The sequence below is a fragment of the Acipenser ruthenus genome, chromosome 23, assembly GCF_902713425.1.
Source record: "Acipenser ruthenus chromosome 23, fAciRut3.2 maternal haplotype, whole genome shotgun sequence".
NCBI classification, from domain to species: Eukaryota; Metazoa; Chordata; class Actinopteri; order Acipenseriformes; family Acipenseridae; genus Acipenser; species Acipenser ruthenus.
Genome location: NC_081211.1, coordinates 5476373 through 5492368, shown reverse-complemented (window position 1 = coordinate 5492368; position 15996 = coordinate 5476373). Strand labels below are relative to the sequence as shown.

At 40.1% G+C, this 15996-nt stretch overlaps 1 protein-coding gene across 2 annotated transcripts; it reads left to right on the top strand.

The window, feature by feature from the left end:
* The first annotated feature begins 842 nt into the window (after positions 1–842).
* On the top strand, positions 843–14960 carry LOC131699717 (serine/threonine-protein kinase Sgk1-like). Of its 2 annotated transcripts, none has more exons than XM_058997587.1 (13): positions 843–893; positions 5475–5550; positions 6258–6330; positions 6470–6513; positions 6623–6680; positions 7802–7885; positions 8208–8339; positions 8732–8844; positions 9395–9518; positions 9947–10042; positions 10603–10758; positions 11395–11484; positions 11763–14960. In XM_058997587.1, exons 1-13 carry the CDS (start codon positions 860–862, stop codon positions 11928–11930), a joined length of 1248 nt encoding a protein of 415 aa, XP_058853570.1. In that variant the 5' UTR covers positions 843–859; the 3' UTR covers positions 11931–14960. The 2 variants fall into 2 exon arrangements, with proteins under 2 accessions (XP_058853570.1, XP_058853569.1); XM_058997586.1 differs by lacking the exon at positions 843–893 and adding an exon at positions 4183–4412.
* Positions 14961–15996: the final 1036 nt, after the last annotated feature.

Below are 15996 nucleotides of genomic sequence, written 5' to 3'. Positions count from 1 at the left end.
TTAACCCTGTGCACATGTTCTTTTATTAGGTAAAGCAACAGCATGAAGCCTCGAACAAAGCTCTTTGGACAAAGCTACTGCCTCTGCTCAGTGGTATTTTTCCAAATTCGGATTTCGTTGCAAGTTTAAAAGAAATAGACCTGTGTTCAGATATCACAAACCCCGAGGGGAGGGATCTCAGAATGGGACGTTTGCAAAATGTACTGGACTTCTTGTGCCCTGTCTAATACACGACTGCAGTTGTAATGCAGAGTAAATAAGAATACATTTAGTCATATTGCTTCTGCTATAGCGGCAAGCCTTGACTTTAACTGCTAGTGGAATATTCCATCTTCAAGCAAATTCTTGTTCCCTTATCTCCCTTCTGACACATTAAAACTGAACACAGAATGCAATGAAACATCATCTAGCTGCAAAGGTGAAAAAACGAGTAAAATGAAAACTAATTGCTCATTAAATATTTAGGCATCCATTGCAATAGTTGTCTCCTATTTGTTTTTATTCCAAGCAGTACGTGTTTTGAAAACTTTATAATAATTACCCAATCATCATCACCATAAAATCTTCCATTACCTGTGCAGTATGGGTTAAGAAATGTGCTGCGGTTTGCAGATTAATCATTTTCTAACTTTCGGAAGAAGTTTCTCAAACAGAACATTTTGCTTTGTGTTCCTTTGTAGGTATGTACCTCAGGGGAAGGGGATGAGCCTCCCACAGTGGCTGTGAATAAGTGAATAAGGAAGTGTTTGGGAAATCATTAACCAAGCTAGCAGTTAAAAGGCAAGGAGGGGGTGTTTAAAAGGCAAGGACTGGCAGAGAGTCGAATCAAATGACACGAGCAGCTCAGAGAGACGATGACATGAAATCAAACACTGGGAGAAACTCTTTTAGAGGTAAGAGCTTTGAAAAACAGAATTGAAACTTCTTTTTGGTTGATAAGACTAGTCATTATTGATTTAATAGCTGTTTGAAGCTTGTCTCTGTGGAAGGGAGAGCAGCTAACTGACTGTGCTGTATGCAGGTTTGTTAATATTGACTGCAGCAAGCAACTAATCAGCTCTGGGTGTTATTTAATTGGATCGTATTTCACGTCAGGTTATGATTCCTGGGGGGTTTTGAATGAGTATATTAATCTGTGTATGAAATAAAAAATGCTTTTCAGATGCCAGCATGGTCTTGATAAAGATGGTTCCTTTTATTGTCCCTCATTCCTTCTTTTTATATTTAATTCTGACTGGTTTTCTCAGCCTCTGTAACCCTGCAGCTGTAATCTGAAGCGTTATATTTAGCCATGGATACTTTGGGGCATTAAGGTGTACTGTGCAGTCGTTTCACTGAGAATAAATGATATTTTTATTGCTTGGCTTGTCGTGTGTTTATAATGTTACATTCCTTGGTTCTTCATGGGGGTTTTGTGTTCTGAGGAATTTGTATACTTCCTTGCAGGACAGGTTACTGAATCCTGAGCTTAGGTGTTTTATTACAGCTGCTGAACTGAAGTGTCTGTTGCAAACTGTAATAAAAGAGATCTGTTATGGTTTTAAAAGAATATTCATTTCTAACAAGATCTAGTGTTATGTTAGGTAGCTTTTTCTTATTCATCGCTACAAAGCTGTTGTTTTTTTTAGAAACCTGCTTGCATTCAGTGAAATCCAACGGGCAGAATGACTAAGACGAATCATCCTGTTCCAAATTACAGCACGTTGCTAAGCAGCTGTTTTGGTTTAAACATTCTTCCTTTTCCATGTATCATAACTGTTTCATCAACAGAGTACTGTAAGTGCTCCTGTGTTATCATTGTCCTGCCTGCTAAACGTTTTGGCAGAGTGAGTACAGGTACTGGTGAACTGGTTCTGCCATGGATCATGACAAAAATAGCTTTGCATTGTGAAGCTATTACTGGCTGTGGCAAAAAGATCTGTTTTAGATATGAGGATACGGTATGACAGTGACTCAGTATTCTTTTTCAACAAAGATTACCAGTGAATTCTAAATATGGACACCATTTCCTTTTGGCTAAATGAAGACTCCTGAGAAGATGATTTGGGGAAGTCACAATTAAATAGCAGAAAAAGTTGCACGTATGTCAGTAACATACTCCCTATAACAGCTGTACATTCAAAATCAACTGTATGACGAATACATTAACACTGTACAGAATAAGAATTAGCAGTGAAATGTTTATTCACAATTAGACAGACGACAGGTTCATTGCCCACGTGGCATTCGGGGAGTCGTGAATTTCAATATCTGACCTTTCTGACAGCTTTTCCATAGAACACACTAAATAAATACCATGCATTATGCATTGCTATATAAAGTATGACTACTGTATGTACTGTAGCCTGTAAAGGGTTAATTAAAAGAACGGTGTGAAATAAAGACGTCATCACCTTTGCAGAAACTTAAAACTTAATAACAGGGCCGATACCGCAAACAGAAAAAAACATATTTCATCGAGACATCTGCAGGGGCCGACAATAAAGGTGTCAACCACGACTATAAATGAGGTAACTTGAACATTTTCAATTTCCCCGAAGACGTCCAGTTAAACTGAACGCTGGAAATGGGTACGAAACATCTTGAGTGACGGTAAAGCTAAGACACGCAACCTCACAGTAGAGAATAAGGAAACAAGACTGAAAACAGCAGAACGCTACATAAACAAACAAAAAAAACCAACTTTGTTGCTTTTGTCCTATCAAGTTATTATGCGGTTATGCTTCGATATCCGTCTTTGACTTTCAGCTTCCGATCACAGGAAACTGTTACCTTAACAGCTCTGACTTAAGCACAAGGCCCAGTCCACACTACATAACCAATATGTAGCAACGATTTAATGAATCCAGCGCAAAAGCGTCCCCACTAAAGTATTATTATTATTATTTATTTATTTCTTAGCAGACGCCCTTATCCAGGGCGACTTACAATTGTTACAAGATATCACATTATTTTTACATGCAATTACATCATTTTTTACACATTATTTTTACATACAATTACCCATTTATATAGTTGGGTTTTTACTGGAGCAATCTAGGTAAAGTACCTTGCTCAAGGGTACAGCAGCAGTGTCATCTACCTGGGATTTAACCCACGACCCTCCGGTCAAGAGTCCAGAGCCCTAACCAGTACCGTTTCATGTTTAGTTGGGCTTAATGCGTACAAACACTATTAAATGATAATGTCTTGGTCACATAGAGTTTATAGTCTTAAATATTTGTAACAGCCTTTATCTTCATTACATAACAAACGAGACGCTATCCCATCCTATCTGCATACATTATATCACTATCAGCATGTATTTATAATACAGGACATGTGTTGTAGAATATATAACACATATTTATTTTTCAAATGGTCTATTATTATTATTATTATTATTATTATTATTATTATTATTATTATTATTATTATTATTATTATTTCCTGGTAAATACATTTTAGGAAATTCAAAACAATTTAAGACAGGATAGGTAATTCAAAAATACCCTACCGGTATGCGAAACAATTAAGTCGCATATACGTATAAGCAACATCTTTGCTTTATGAACATATGCACCATGTAATGTATTCACGTTGCACGTGAGAAATAAAACTGCCCGTTTTTGTAAGGGTTAATTTAAGATTTGTGGAAAATAATTACACTATTCACTTAACTAGCACTCGACTACAGCTATGGCCAAAGGTTTTACAGCACCTTGAATTTTAGGATTGAGGCATTATAAAATGTATATTAACATCATTTAGATACTGTCATGTATCATCATGTAATCAACCAACTATACAATTATATCGCAAAAGCCTACCAGAAGCCACAGTAGTACAGTACTAGTACAGTATTTCATGTTCCAATTCCGAAATGCTATATTTTTAAGTGTGTCAGTTTTTTGAGTTTATGAAGCAAAATTAGTTAATTCTAGGGAGATACAAAACTTCTGGCCAAAGTTGTAGTGGTTTAAAATGCAGCAAATCTCTGAGCCGTACAGATTACTAAGAGCGCTTTCCATTGATAAATAAATTTTTTTTAAAAAACAGACCTGAAAGTCAAGCCAGGAAGAGGCTGGTTTGAGCGGAGTCCCGTGACATCACAGCACAGTTACATCTGTGATGTAACTGAGAACGCCTTCCACACGTGCCCCGTATATAAGTAGCGGTCTGCGCAGGCAGTAGGGCGCAGTATTGTAATGAGATACTGGTAGCAAGTGTTGCATCAGGCTCTCTCTTGAGTTACGCACGACAGAGCAGTTTGCAACAGGACTGAAGAAAACCAAACCTTGCGAATCATTTGGAGGGGTCTGGCTCGTCGTCAACACCACTAGTTCGTTGGATTTAACAGTTCATGGCAGTTACGGACTCTACCTGCGATTTAACTCAGCCCAAAATGAGGGGACTCGTAGCATTTCTCACGGGTATGCATTTATTTGCGAGTGTGTAAATTCTAGCTGGTACAAATTGCATAATGTAAATGCAATAGATGTTTTGTGACCTGTTTAATAATTATTCACATAGCTGAAATCGTTTCAGAAATAATTTGCATAGCCTAATTTATGATAACGGTGAAAGGAACTAACCATTGCGTGTGTGTGTGTGTGTGTGTGTATATAGATAGATAGATAGATAGATAGATAGATAGATAGATAGATAGATAGATAGATAGATAGATAGATAGATAGATAGATAGATAGATAGATGTGTATATATATATATATATATATATAGATGTATTATTTTTTTATCTGTACATTAATAGAATGTCGATTGATCTTGTTTCATATCGATTTGTAGCCTGGTGCTGTAGTTTCTAGTCCTCTGGTCTAACGATTTAATCAACGCGGTTATATTTGCAAATGTTTTATTGATTCGCGTTTTGAAGCGTTTTAAGGCTAATGATGTGTTAACCCCGCTTAACTGTATTTTGACAGGCTAACACTTAATTTACGTGTCAGTATTTGTGGTTTTAAAAACACAGCGGGTGTATAAACTACCTATGAAGTGTCATACATACAGCAAGCAATTTAAATATATTGCAGTATATGATTGAATGAAACATACGCCGCCAGTGTAGAGAGGTGCCGTAGATGTGACTGATAAACCGGCAGACCGGCTGCTTGTGACCAAAAACTCAGCGTTCGCCTGATTGTTTATCACCAGAGAGCCGCGTTATCCGTTCCTGTTACTAATCCTCAAGTCGTGACTTGCCTTTGACATTCGTCATTCGGGCATACCGAGTTTAACGATTAACTTAGTTATATTTGTGTACCACTCGACATGGTAAAGGAATTACAGTATAGATGTTGCATTGTGACACTTATTTTTAAATGTATGCACTGTCATATCATGTACAGATTTCCCGGTGTATTCATACCGGCATGTATTATATTGCTGTTTCAATTGAACACTGTGAGACTGCATGCTGTACTGACGGTGTGTGAGCTGCTCGCTGACTCGTGTTCCCCCGCTTTGTGTTGCAGCATTCATCAAAGAAAGGAAAATGGGCTTGAACGACTTTATTCAGAGACTGGTATCGAGCCCGCACATGTGTCAACAGTGAGTACCTGTCTGTACCGGGATTATCTGACTGGAGCAGCGTGCTGCCGCACTGGCGAGTTTCCCACTTCTGAGCGCCGCAGCTCCGGTCTCGCACTGGTTCCGTTTTAGCATTAATGAGGGGTCAGCAGGCAGGGATCTGTGTTGCAAAAGGCTTGGCTGCAGAAATTAGCCCTCTAGTGGTACATTTTTGTTTATTTCCCTTATTTAAATAAGTCCTATGCTTCAGATGCTCCACAGCGGCTTTGGTCATTGAACCAGCGTTGTGAGTGAGAGAACAGGGCTTAGGTTCTTAAAGAATGTGTCCAGTACACAACCGGGTCTGGTCATGTAATCTGTTAATACCTGGTCATGTAATCTGTTAATACCATAAATAGCACTGAGATTTTAATGTGACGCTAAATCCGCATAGAAATAGTGCATTGACTGCCAGTGAGATGTAACGTCCTGCGCATCGAGGCAGGTATGATATGCTTTTAATACACATGAACAAATACAGGTTTGTTCATGTGTATTAATAGCATATCATAAGCCGGTGCTGTGATAGAATACAGTGGTGCTGCACAAAAAGCATTCAAAGGGCGCCATCTAGTGTCGGCTGCTTTGCAATTACAAGTTGTTTTAAATAATATTTTGCTGTAGAAATACTGTAAAGAATGTACATAGCTTTTAGATAATATGAAGTTTTTGTTTTTTATTCCTAATAGTTCTGATGTTCGAGTATTTTTAAAAATCGACGAAAACCAGAATGAGGAAGCAGAAGACCAGAGTAGTTCTGCTGTGAGTAATAATAATAATAATAATAATAATAATAATAATAATAATAATAATAATAATAATAATAATAATAATAATATCATATCCTGTATGCTTATGCAGTGAGATTTAAGTCACTAATCTATTTTCTCTCTTGTTTTAGGTATGTCTTGGTTCTCAGAGAAGCTCACTAGCTGAGGAGACCCAGTAAGTATTATTAAGCCTTTCTATTCTGTCCTCCTTTTTCATATAAACTGTTTTAATTCACTGAGCCTAATAAAGTGAAACTAACCAGCGTGCATCGCTTGGTTTTCAGAGTTAAGCCATCTGACTTCGACTACCTTAAAGTAATTGGAAAAGGCAGCTTTGGAAAGGTCAGTATTAATCCTTTATCTTTTTATTATCACGTACAGGGATCATTCATTTAACTAATCTGGCAGTTTATATAGCGATGGGCAAAGTCGTTGTATTTTCTTCCTGCTGACATTTCCGTTGACCTACCGTAACTATCGAATGTAAACACTCACAGAAGATCTCACGTTTTGCATATAAACAAAATATCACAGGTTTAAATATAGGCAAATGCAACCTGTCCACCTTGACAATGCAAAGGTAAGTGACTGATACCAAAGCTGAGTGTTGCCTTCAAAACTGAGAATATTTTGTCAGTGTTTCAGTATAAAAAAACACCAGTTATGCGCTATATCATGATTTCATTAATAACATTCTACTGCTGCAAGCAATAGCATCATCGTGTCTATTTTGAATCAAGGTGTGGCATAGGGGTTAACAGGTTTGGGAGGAAGCCTGTGTCCCTACAGCTGAAACTAACTGAGAATGTAAAGTAGATGGGCTGTCGGCATTCTTTCCTCTAAATATTATAGTAAACACACACCAATGAGGTGGTATTACTGATCTGATATAAAGTTACATTTCAGTGTAAGATTAAACACTATTGTGGGAAGCTGCAACTTTACAACCTCCTCACTGCACAGGCGATGAATCACGTCATACATTTTCCAGAGCGTTGGGCTCGCATGAAAAGGGTTCCTGTTGTTGCTGTTTGGAGTGCAGTGCGGCCCAACGTTCTCAGTGCTCAGTCTCATCCCCAGTGTTCTCAGTGCTCAGTCTCATCCCCAGTGTTCTCAGTGCTCAGTCTCATCCCCAGTGTTCTCAGTGCTCAGTCTCATCCCCAGTGTTCTCAGTGCTCAGTCTCATCCCCAGTGTTCTCAGTGCTCAGTCTCATCCCCAGTGTTCTCAGTGCTCAGTCTCATCCCCAGTGTTCTCAGTGCTCAGTCTCATCCCCAGTGTTCTCAGTGCTCAGTCTCATCCCCAGTGTTCTCAGTGCTCAGTCTCATCCCCAGTGTTCTCAGTGCTCAGTCTCATTCCCAGTGTTCTTATTGCTCAGTCTCATCCCCAGTGTTCTCAGTGCTCAGTCTGCTCCCCAGTGTTCTCAGTGCTCAGTCTGATCTGCTCTGTTGGTTCTGCTTCTCAGGTTCTGCTGGTCAGGCACAAGGAGAACTCAAAGTACTACGCGGTGAAGGTCCTGCAGAAGACAATGATCCTGAAAAAGAAAGAGGTGAGTGTGCTAGGCAGAGGCAGAGGCAGAGCCAAACCCCTCCGAGATCTTACAGTGCCATGTTGCAGGGCACATGTGTATAGATGCAATACATTGTGCCTTATAAGAACAGATACAAAAGAGCTCTCTTTCTTACTGCCGTGCAAGGCCCATTTAAAATAAAAATAACATTTTGAAAAAACGTTATTTTAATAGAGTCTTCCATAGGTTCCCCTATGTGAGCACTGCTGTGAATAGACGGGACACCCTTTTGTATGTGGGTTTATCACATATGCTTTTTCAGGGGCACTGCTAATGTGCAGGTTTGTGTTTCTCTGTCCAGCAAAAGCACATCATGGCTGAGCGGAGCGTCCTGCTCAAGAACCTGAAGCACCCCTTCCTGGTGGGGCTGCATTTCTCCTTCCAGACCACAGACAAGCTGTACTTCGTGCTGGACTACGTGAACGGGGGAGAGGTAGGTGCAGCACCACTCTGCATTGCAACCTGCCACACTTCCACATGCCCGGTGATCGTAGCCAACAAGCAAGACGCATTAACTGGACTTAATGATGGCTTCAGCTACCGTTAGCATTTGAATGAACACTGAAGGGCTAAGTGATATATTGGAAGAGTTTCAGACTGTTGGAAGGTTGTTTTAAGATTCAGGAATGCAAGCTTTTGGTGAAAAAAGAAAGCCATGTGCTCTATAATATACATTTTTTTTATAACTACTGTACGTTATAGAAACGTACCTTGATAGCATGAAGAAACCAGGAATGCAGGTGGCAGCCTCTTTTAGTTGCTACTGTGCTGGTGTTGCGAGACCTGTGGTTTTAAAATGTGCTCTTCCTCCCTGCCCGCTCCCAGCTCTTCTACCACCTGCAGCGGGATAGAGTGTTCCTGGAGCCCCGGGCCCGATTCTACACAGCCGAGATCGCCAGCGCCTTGGGCTACCTGCATTCCCTGCACATCGTCTACAGGTAAACCTGCACAAAATCCACCCTGCCAGCGTCATAATAATAATGTGATCGTGAAACTGTTCTAGACTCTAAATAGAAAGCTGACTAAATAGTTGCAAATAAATTAGATCCAACTAAGATAGATACTACTTCAGTGGTTTTCTGGGATTTTCCCTGTATTTAAACCCTTATTGGCCTAAAATTATATACTTTAAATCAAAACACATATATGGCCGCTCTAGTGCACTGACAGTGTTAGGATTATTACCCACATTGTCAAACAGGTAACACAGCAATAACGATGCATGATGTGGTACGGAACAGAAAAGCCAGAGCACTTGTTATATATGCTATGAAATCCTGCAGTGATTTAGAGGACGGTCTCAAACCCCAGTGCACTAGAGCAGACATTTCAAAAAGAGCTTTGAATCAGACTTTAAAGTTTTAAAAGTTGTCAGGATGTTAACAATGGAAAGAAATGACAGGTATGTTATAGCCCTAGCCAATTGATTCTCTGTTCTCTCTATTGCGGTAGCAGTGAATGACAGTGGTGGGGCATTCTGTTTTTCAGAGATCTCAAGCCAGAAAACATCCTGCTGGACTCTCAAGGCCACATCGTGCTGACCGACTTTGGGCTGTGCAAAGAGGGGGTCGACCCCAACAGCACCACGTCCACGTTCTGTGGGACCCCCGAGGTGAGACAGCCAGGCAGGGGAGTCTAATAATGGGGTTCACTGTTTAAAATAATAGTTGCAAAGCCATACGAATTCCAATGGATTCGCTGTTTTTGTGTTCATTGTCAATCTGTGGAAGTTTTGTAAAGTTGTCTTCATAACTAGAAAATGAATTACATACCATATTATGTTAGAAGTTTTATTTATTTATTACACTGAGCAAATATCTTTTCCAGGTTCTTTTTCTTGACCTTTGTCATTGGTGAATGTGGTTCTAGAAACTCAGTGTATAGAGTCTTGACTGTGGTTCTAGAAGCTTTGTGTATAGAGTCTTGACTGTGGTTCTAGAAGCTCTGTGTATAGAGTCTGGGTTTGTCCTGTAGAAGGTTGGGTACTCAAGCATGAACACTAATAGCAGTTTTCTTTTGCTTCCTCCTCCTCCTCCACAGTATCTAGCCCCTGAAGTACTGCAGAAGCAAGCCTACGACCGGACAGTGGACTGGTGGTGCTTGGGCTCAGTGCTTTACGAGATGATGTATGGACTAGTAAGTGGCTTTTTATGAAGCTATATATTAGACCCTTGTTAAAGTTCTATAGCTCCAACCCTCCCCTATCAGTCACCAGCCACCCTATTATGCTTATTTATGAAATGATATGACCAACTTATAGCTAAGTGCTCTAGGGTGTATATAATACCCAATTGATCTTGTGTTTCTTCTCCTTTGTTACATTACTTTCTGATTACACTACTTTATTTCCCTATAAGTGGCCACATCCTTTATACAATAAATTCAAAAACAGCAAACGGCTCATCCAAGGAGAATCAGGATCCCACAGGATACTAGAAATACTTCATGAAGGAGAAAAGTAATTGATAAACTGAAAACTCACTATGTTAATAATTCGCTACGACTTTTCAGCTTCCCCTTTCTTCAGATAGCATGGCAGGAATGCCTACAGTAGGTAGACTGATGTTACTAGCTGTTTCTGCCATGCAATCTGAAGAAGGCAGAAGCTGAGCTGGTGTTAATGTAGCGAGCGCGTGTACTGTGTAGGTATATCTATGTGTGTGTGTAACTGACCGGCCTCTGTGTTCTCCCTCCAGCCTCCCTTCTACAGCCGGAACACAGCGGAGATGTACAATAACATCCTGCACAAGGCTCTGGTGCTCAAACCCAACGTGTCCAACGCCGGGTGCCAGCTGCTCCAGGGGCTGCTGCAGAAGGACCGCAAACAAAGGCTGGGGGCCAAGGAGGACTTCGTAAGTACTGCTTCCACCGAAGAAGAGCGCGCTGGCAGATACTAAGAGAAACGTTGTCATTTCAATAGCAAGCATTCAGTGACCGCTAGTCAGTGTTTTATAGTTCTGGAGGAAGTACAACACACGTCCAAGCTGCCCCAGATAGACTCTCCAAGCTTCAATATGAGCCGTAAGATTTGGGGGCTAGGATCTGGTCAACTCAAGCCCTAGAAGGTGGTATTCCATTGTATTGAGTTGGCTCTTGTTTTGGGGTATACTGTTTTGTGAGCTGAGAAACAGCTAGTTATGTACGGCGTCTTTGTAAGTTTACTGTGGCAAATCTTCTCATCCATAACCATTAAAACACCAAACAGTGCTACATTTATAAAGGCTAGAAGAAAGTCAAATTCAACGACAACTAGTCTTCCAATGTCCCGAGGTAACGCACAATAAAAGCATCATAAATCACAGTTTGGTATAGCACTGGAAAATAAAACTTTTAACCATAACACTGCAGCATTATGTGAGATACAGAGTGAGGAATGTAAGGTTGGGACAGGCCTGTTACAGTTGACGTAACTAAACTGAAACCAGGTCTTGCTGAAATGTGCATGCTTGACGGATTCATTCAAATGTTCCATTTTCTTTTCTTTGCAGCTGGAACTCAAGTCTCACGCCTTCTTTTCCCCGATAAACTGGGATGACCTCACAGCAAAGAAAATCATCCCTCCTTTTGTCCCCTCCTTGGTGAGTTATCCTTCTGCCCCTATTTCAATTGAAATTAAACTGCAGGGCCAACAGCAGACCGCAAATGCTGACACTGGAAGTTGTTCAAACTATGTTCTGATTCAAGCAGTGATTAATACACTGATTCTGTTTTAGCTGCCTGGAGCAAATGCATTTAAAGTTATGGATATTTACAAAGCAGAAGTAGAGCAATAATATGATATTGTAATTATACATATCTGTACAGAGGAAGTAGTGGGAGGGGCTGTCTGATGTTCTGGTTTGCTGTTGGTTTGCAGGCAGGCCCCGTTGATCTCCAGTACTTTGACACCGAGTTCACCCAGCTGCCCATCACCAACTCCCTGCAGAACTCGGACAGCGTCCTGGTGACCAGCAGTGTCCGAGAGGCGGCCGGAGCCTTCCCCGGCTTCTCATACGGGCCACCCGCTGACGACGCCTTCCTCTAGCCTCGACGTGAGCCTCTCTTTCGCCGGCCGACCTCCCTCCCTCACCGCACAAGAGCACTGACCACTGAACCCTAAGGGACGGTCGCGTGCATCCCAAACCAAGAGCACCGCTCCCGATCTGTGCAAGACGAAGGGTGAAACCTGCTGCCAGAACAGCGTGGAGGGACACGCTGCAAACAAGATCAGCTGAGAATCTACTAAAATAGGTTAGCAGGCGTTGTTTAGCCTGTATACCCTTCGGATATGTGAGTGTGCAGAGTGGTTACTGGTGCTGCCAGCGTCTTGTTAAAAAAAGCAGACAGACATTTAAACCATCCAGCATCTTAGCTGCTTTTGACCCCTGGAGGACAACTGATAGGAATGCCATCTCCCCCTGTCTTAGGGGCTGAAGGATAAGGGCATTAGCTATTGGGAGTAGTGGGGGTTATTTATGTAGATTTATATCTGTTAGAGCAATCATTTATATATAAAGATATATTTTTATACAATGTACTGTATCACATTTTGACTGACCCAATCTAACCGAAGTATTTCTGTATGGTGCACTGATCCCTTAGTGTCTAGAGGGGGTTGTGAACTATGATCCTATAGTATAGTACCCCTCCTTTTCTTCATAGAAACTTGTGTATCCAATACACTACATGTTTTAAAAGTATAGTCTGCACTGCTTGCATTTTACTGTAGGCTATGGGCCACACCAGTTGTTTGGGACATATCGTAAACTAATTGCACAGAAATGGTACATGCTGGTTTGCTTTGTAGAGGCAAGATACATTATAATCACAAGGTTGATAACTAGGCTGTCACCTATCATTAATAGGTATTGTGACCAGCTTTATCGATCAAGTGGTTTTAACTTTGGAGGAGGTCATTGATACAGGGGTCAGATCTGAGGGTCTTCATCATTCTCAATAAAGCACAGTGGAGAATATATCCATTGAGAGAGGATCTTAGTTTCGGATCAGGAAAGGATAATCTGAGCAGAGAGCTCGAAAAAATATCACATTTCTGAATAGGGAAGTTGTGTTATCTGTCCAGCAAGTGGCGACATAGGCCTTTTTAAAAAAATACAATACAACCAGGCTATGGCGCTCTGCAAGTCCTGAATGGAATATTACATTCTGCATGGGCTGTATTGTTTACAGCTCAGCATTTATGACAAATGGTGGTCTTGACTAAAGAAGCTTGGAACTGAGACAGTGATATAAATAGCAGGATTCAGTGATCATACTGTCCTTCCATGTACCTTCCACCAGCACTTAGCTACAGACACAGTCCACTGCCTGATACTGTATAACACTGTTTATTTATTGACTTGGATTTTCAAGCAGATGGGATTGACTCCAATCTGAGTTTACATGGAGATCGCTTACTCTTGCTGTGGGGAATTCATGTAGAATTTATCAGGATACCCAACTGCAAGTGTTTTGAGATGGGTTGATTGAGTCATTGTATTTATATAGTTATGCATCATGTAAATATGAAAGATATATAATGTATGATGACGATCTCTTTTGTAAAAGATGTTAAAATCATGTGAAATGAAAAAGGTTCAAGCCTGTTGATTGGTTTGATTTTCTTACTGTATGTTTTTTTATTTTTTTTCTGGGGTCTGCATCACCGTTGGTTTTCGTTTTCCCTGCCACTTCCATGCATTCTTGTCTTCTATAAAGAATGCTGCTTGACATTGCAGTCGCTGTCTATAGTTCATTGCAGACTAAGGGCCTGATTCAATTAACTTGACGACCCAAACAGAAAAATGATTGACACATACGATTTTAATCTTGGTGCATTATTCCACAACATTGCCAGCAATGGCAACCCTATGGATTTGGAACAATGCACAGTAGTCCTGATACAGAAGCACATTACCTGCTGGTGATATGGTACCATGGTAGTGCAATACATTACCCCAAATCCAGATATTACAGTGATTTTAACGTGGACTATTCTACCAAGCCTCTTCCAGCCTCTATCTTGGGCTGTACATTTTAATTGAATAGTTCCTTCTGAAGAACTGCAGCCATAAACCCAGGCATTCTGGAACAAAATCCACAATAAACCCAGGCATTCTAGAACAAAATCCACACCAGCACTGAAGACCAGAATAGAACCACTGAGTTACCAAATAAACCCCCTGTATACTTCCTATTTGTTTACTCTCTGCCTGTTTACCCAAATTATACATTATATTAACCAGGCAGTAATTATCAGTCATTTTTTATTGTAGATATAACCAACGCTTATTTCATTTCATTAACCTAAACTGGCCCCAACCCTGAATATAATCAATACTAATCACTCACTAAATCGTATTAATTACTGCCTGGTTAATATATACCGAATGTAACTGTTTTACTATAGAATCGGAAGATATATTTCCCCATTTTTAGTGGCATACATACATTCCATCTTAAACCCATAGATGTAGGGCTAGTATTTAGCCTCAGTAATTCATGGCTTTTGAATTCTGGCAATTGGTTAAAATGTATAAATATTTAAGACCTGAGCCTAGCCTTCAGGGTGGGTAAAGTCCAGCATACAAGTGGGAAGACATGAAACGGAACGGTTCTGTAAACCCAGAAGGATGGAAATGTGCTTGTTATTGAAGCGTGCCCACTGTACCTGCTGAGACCGTTGCACAGCAATGCTGTCGTGCTGCGATCCCTCTGCGGGTACACGCTGACAAGAAGAAGAGCTTCACTGTTTTTACCTGAACTGAAACAACACGGTGCAGATCTCTTAAACTCTCCACAAGAGCAGCAGTGACCAGCATTCGTCGTTTTTCACGGCAAAGCTTCCACTAGATATTGCAACAAGCGATACAGCTCAGGTGTGCTGTCATTTCTTCCATATGTGGAAGACCTTAACTGTTCATGTATATTTATTTACATTTGTTGTAAGCATAAGGTATTGTACTTTGAAACTCGTGGTTAGAGAAAGCCACAACTAGCAAAAAAAAAAAGAAATATTAAATCAGGATTAAAATGTTCTGTATCAAAACTAATAATAATAAATAATTACGATGGATTTCTGTGTGCGGGGTCATTTTTATCAACTCCTTTGGTTTTGTGTTCCAGGGATGGACGTTTTGTTTGTGTACTTGTTTTTTTCTATACTTGTAAGGACCTGAAGTTGCCATTAGTATACAAGACCAACTAGTTAACAAGTCCATTATTTTGTGACTTTTAATAAGTGTAACAAATCCCTTGCAGCACAAGTCAACTTTCAGGCATTTTTTTATTCTGAAAACGGTTTAAGCAACTTAGTTCAACTTGACATATTGAAGAAATAGTCCTGCTGTAGTTGCCTAAAAAGTTGCCTTAAAAAGTTTCTAGACTTTCCTGGTGCTTCCAGCCTGTGTTGTAATATAATACATGTATATAGTATCATCGCAGGCTAGTTATTTTTAAGTAAAGGAATGTGAGCCCCAAAGGTAAGTATCCTTTCCCGGTTCAAGGTTTTTATCTTTGCACACGTGCAGTTCCATGCCATCTAGTAGATAAATACAGCCACAGTACTACAGCCAGTAAGAAGGGCTCATGTGCACAACTTTTGCAGCCTGATAAAATAAACCAAGATACAAAAAGTTGCTAACCAATACTTTAAAAATCAATTACCTTGCCTAGTATTAGCAAGAGCAATACATCCCTGGTCCCCAGTTTCTAATATTGAAGATCTTTTGGTTCTTTGTTTGTTATCTTATGCTTCAGTTTGGAACATTCAGATTTCTAAGAGGAGTCTAAAGTTCTGTTTCAGTCCAGCGTTCCAGCTCCAAGCAGATCATTTCACTTGCCACTCAATGTGTAGAGACATGGAGGTGACAAAAAGAAACTAGTCTGCATTTGAAAAACCAGTGTATTCTAATTTAAAGTATAAGAAAGAAAGCAAAGTAGGAAAGGATCATAATGCATTCATTAACCCCCTGGTAAGCGCTCCTTCAAATTAGTCATATCTGTAAAAAAAAAAAAAAAAGATTATTAGGTTTTTCACAGGTGTCGCTGTTTGAAGGCAAAGTAAAACTAGCAAGAAACTACTCCAAAACAAAACATTATTTTATTATTTT